General features: G+C 54.3%; 1 protein-coding gene across 1 annotated transcript in view; it reads right to left on the bottom strand.

Annotated features, from left to right (window-relative positions):
- MRPL20 (mitochondrial ribosomal protein L20) overlaps window positions 1-2,838 on the bottom strand; it is a 33,007-nt gene that overhangs the window by 1,635 nt on the left and 28,534 nt on the right. The window contains exons 3-4 of the mRNA XM_012002004.1: window positions 2,714-2,824; window positions 1,321-1,398 (exon numbers count right to left, since the gene is read on the bottom strand). Of these exons, the coding sequence (XP_011857394.1) occupies window positions 1,321-1,398; window positions 2,714-2,824 (189 nt within the window). The remainder of the gene's footprint in view (window positions 1-1,320; window positions 1,399-2,713; window positions 2,825-2,838) is intronic.

The following is a 2,838-nucleotide window of genomic DNA, read 5'->3' on the forward strand; positions in this document are numbered from 1 at the left end:
TTTTTTTTTGAGACAGTCTTGTTCTGTCACCCAGGCTGGAGTGCAGTGGCCGGATCTCAGCTCACTGCAAGCTCCGCCTCCCAAGTTCAAGTGATTCTCCCGCCTCAGCCTCCAGAGTAGCTGGGACTACAGAAGCCCACCACCATGCCCAGCTAATTTCTTGTATTTTTAGTAGAGACGGGGTTTCACCGTGTTAGCCAGGATGCTCTCCATCTCCTGACCTTGTGATCTGCCCGCCTCAGCTTTCCAAAGTTTTGGGATAACAGGCGTGAGCCACCACGCCCGGCCTCTTTTCTCTTAATGGGGAAACATCAGGACTTACATTCCAGAAAACATGACTTGTTTCCAATTCTGCTCTGCTGCCAACCAGTGTGGTAAGCTCCCAGACTTGCGAGAACCCCACACAAAGACAGAGTGCAGCTACAGTGCGCAGGAGTGGCACCCCCCACCTCTGCTGCATGGACCACTACTGGGCTGGGTCAGGTCTGATGGGAGGGTTTTATTTATTTTTTGAGATGGAGTCTTGCTCTGTTGCCCAGGCTGGAGCGCAGTCGCGTGATCTCAGCTCACTGCAGCCTCCACCTCCCAAGTTGTCAAGCGATTTTCCTGCCTCAGCCTCCGGAGTAGGTGGAATTCTAGGTGCCCGCCACCACGTCCGGCTAATGTTTGTATTTTTAGTAGAGACAGGGTTTCACTACCTTGGCCAGGATAGTCTCCAACTCCTGCCCACCTCAGCCTCCCAAAGTGCTGGGATCACAGACGTGAGCCACCCCACCCGGCCATGGCTTTCTTTATTCTTTGTCAGACAGGGTCTCACTCTCACCTAGGCTAGAGTGCAGTGGTGCCATCATAGCTCACTGCAGCTTCAAACCCCTGGGGGCTCAAAGTGATCCTCCTGCCTCAGACTCCTCAATAGCTGACACTACAGGTCTGTGCCACCACACCCAGCTATTTTTACTAGCTTTTTTTTTGTAGAGAGTGGTCTCACTATGTTGCCCAGGCTGTTGCTGGCACTATTCCTAGGCACAATCCCATCACTCATCAACATGGGAACTGTGACCTGCTCCGTTTCCAACCTGGGCTGGTTCACCCCTCCTTAGGCAACCTGGTGGTCCCCTGCTCCCAAGAGGTCACCATATTGATACCAAACTTAACACGGACACCCCATCAGCAAAGAAAACTACAGCCCAGAAGTCAGTCTCAGGGATCCTCTGGCCAAAGCCTCCTGAGTAGCTGGGCTATGGGAGGCACCGCCACACCCCACATGATGGTTTCTGCAGATGTCCATAATTTCAGCGGGGCCCACATGCTCACCCATACCTTAACTAAATTGCCAATGAACGCTGGATACTTCAGGCCGTGTTCCTGGCTAGCAGCTGTAATTCGATTAATCCAGAGCTGAAATAAGAAAACATGGAGATACTTAAAAATGACTTCTGGATGTTATGTCCTAGCAAAGGCTCTAATTGAACTAAGAAATATTTTTCTAAAAGTAAATAGGAAAATAAAAAAAGCAAATAGCTATGATGGTGACATCACACTCCAGCCTGAGTGCAATCAAGACCCTGTTTCAAAATTAAAAACAGCAAAAACCCGGCTGGGCGCAGTGGCTCAGGCCTGTAATCCCAGCACTTTAGGAGGGCAAGGCAGGCCGATCACTTCAGGTCAGGAGTTCGACACCAGCCTGGCCAACATAGCTGAAGCCGGTCTCTACTAAAAACACAAAAATTAGCTTGGTGGTGCACACCTGCCGTCCCAGTTACTCGGGAGACTGGGGTGGGAGAATCGCGTGAACCCAGGAGGCGGAGGTTGCATTAAGCCTAGATCACGCCATTGCACTCCAGCCTGGGCGACAGAGCGAGACTCCCTGGGAAGGAAAAAAAAAAAAAACGGCCGGGCGCGGTGGCTCACACCTGTGATCCCAGCACTTTGGGAGGCCGAGGTGGGCGGATCACGATGTCAGGAGATCGAGACCATCCTGGCTAACACTGTGAAACCCCATCTCTACTAAAAATGCAAAAAATTAGGACGTGGTGGCGGGCGCCTGTAGTCCCAACAGGAGAATGGCGTGAACCCGGGAGGCGGAGCTTGCAGCGAGCCACTCCAGCGTGGGCGACAGAGCGAGACTCCGCCTCAAAAAAAACACAAAAAAACAAAAACACGGGTATGTTAGATGCTAGGTTCATGAGGCTGAGGTGGGAGTGGTGAGGCGCAGAAATGAGATGGCACGTGGACAGAGTGGAGGCGCTAGCCTCTCAAAAATGCCGGGGGTTCCGGGTGTGCAGAGGTTGCCAGCAGGCGTGGGCTCTACGAGGACCACCACGGCAGCAGACAGTGGCCCTGGAGGGTGGGCAAGGGGCTGGGTTGACTTCAGCTGTCGGAGGGAAGGGAAGCCACCGGAGGGGAGATGAGAGCAGCAGCGACTAGGGCGGTGGCTGGCGACGCAGGAAGAGTGGCAAGACGGCTCTGCAGTGGCCCGGGCGAGGGGCTGGAGAAGGGGTTGACAGTGGGGGTGGCGAGGGGGGCGGGAGAACGGATGTCCCACAGTCAGCCTGCGGGGCGACATAATTTGTCGGAGTTTCGAAGCGAGGTATGAAAGGAAGCAAGGAAGGAGCTGAGGGTGGCCGAGCGGCTGCACACTCGCTGGGTCGCGAAGCAGAGACGTAGGGGCCGCGAGCGCCCTGGCCGGCGGGTGTCCCGGGTCCACGCTTACGGTCCTCATGTTCTTTTTCTTCAGGTATCGGGCTTTGGTGCATTTCACAAAGGCTCGAATCACGGCTCTGACCGCCAAACTGTAGCAGCGATTTTTCCTCCCCCGGAAGTGCTGGGTCAGAAAAC

This window comes from Mandrillus leucophaeus, unplaced genomic scaffold (genome assembly GCF_000951045.1).
Source record: "Mandrillus leucophaeus isolate KB7577 unplaced genomic scaffold, Mleu.le_1.0 Scaffold672, whole genome shotgun sequence".
NCBI classification, from domain to species: Eukaryota; Metazoa; Chordata; class Mammalia; order Primates; family Cercopithecidae; genus Mandrillus; species Mandrillus leucophaeus.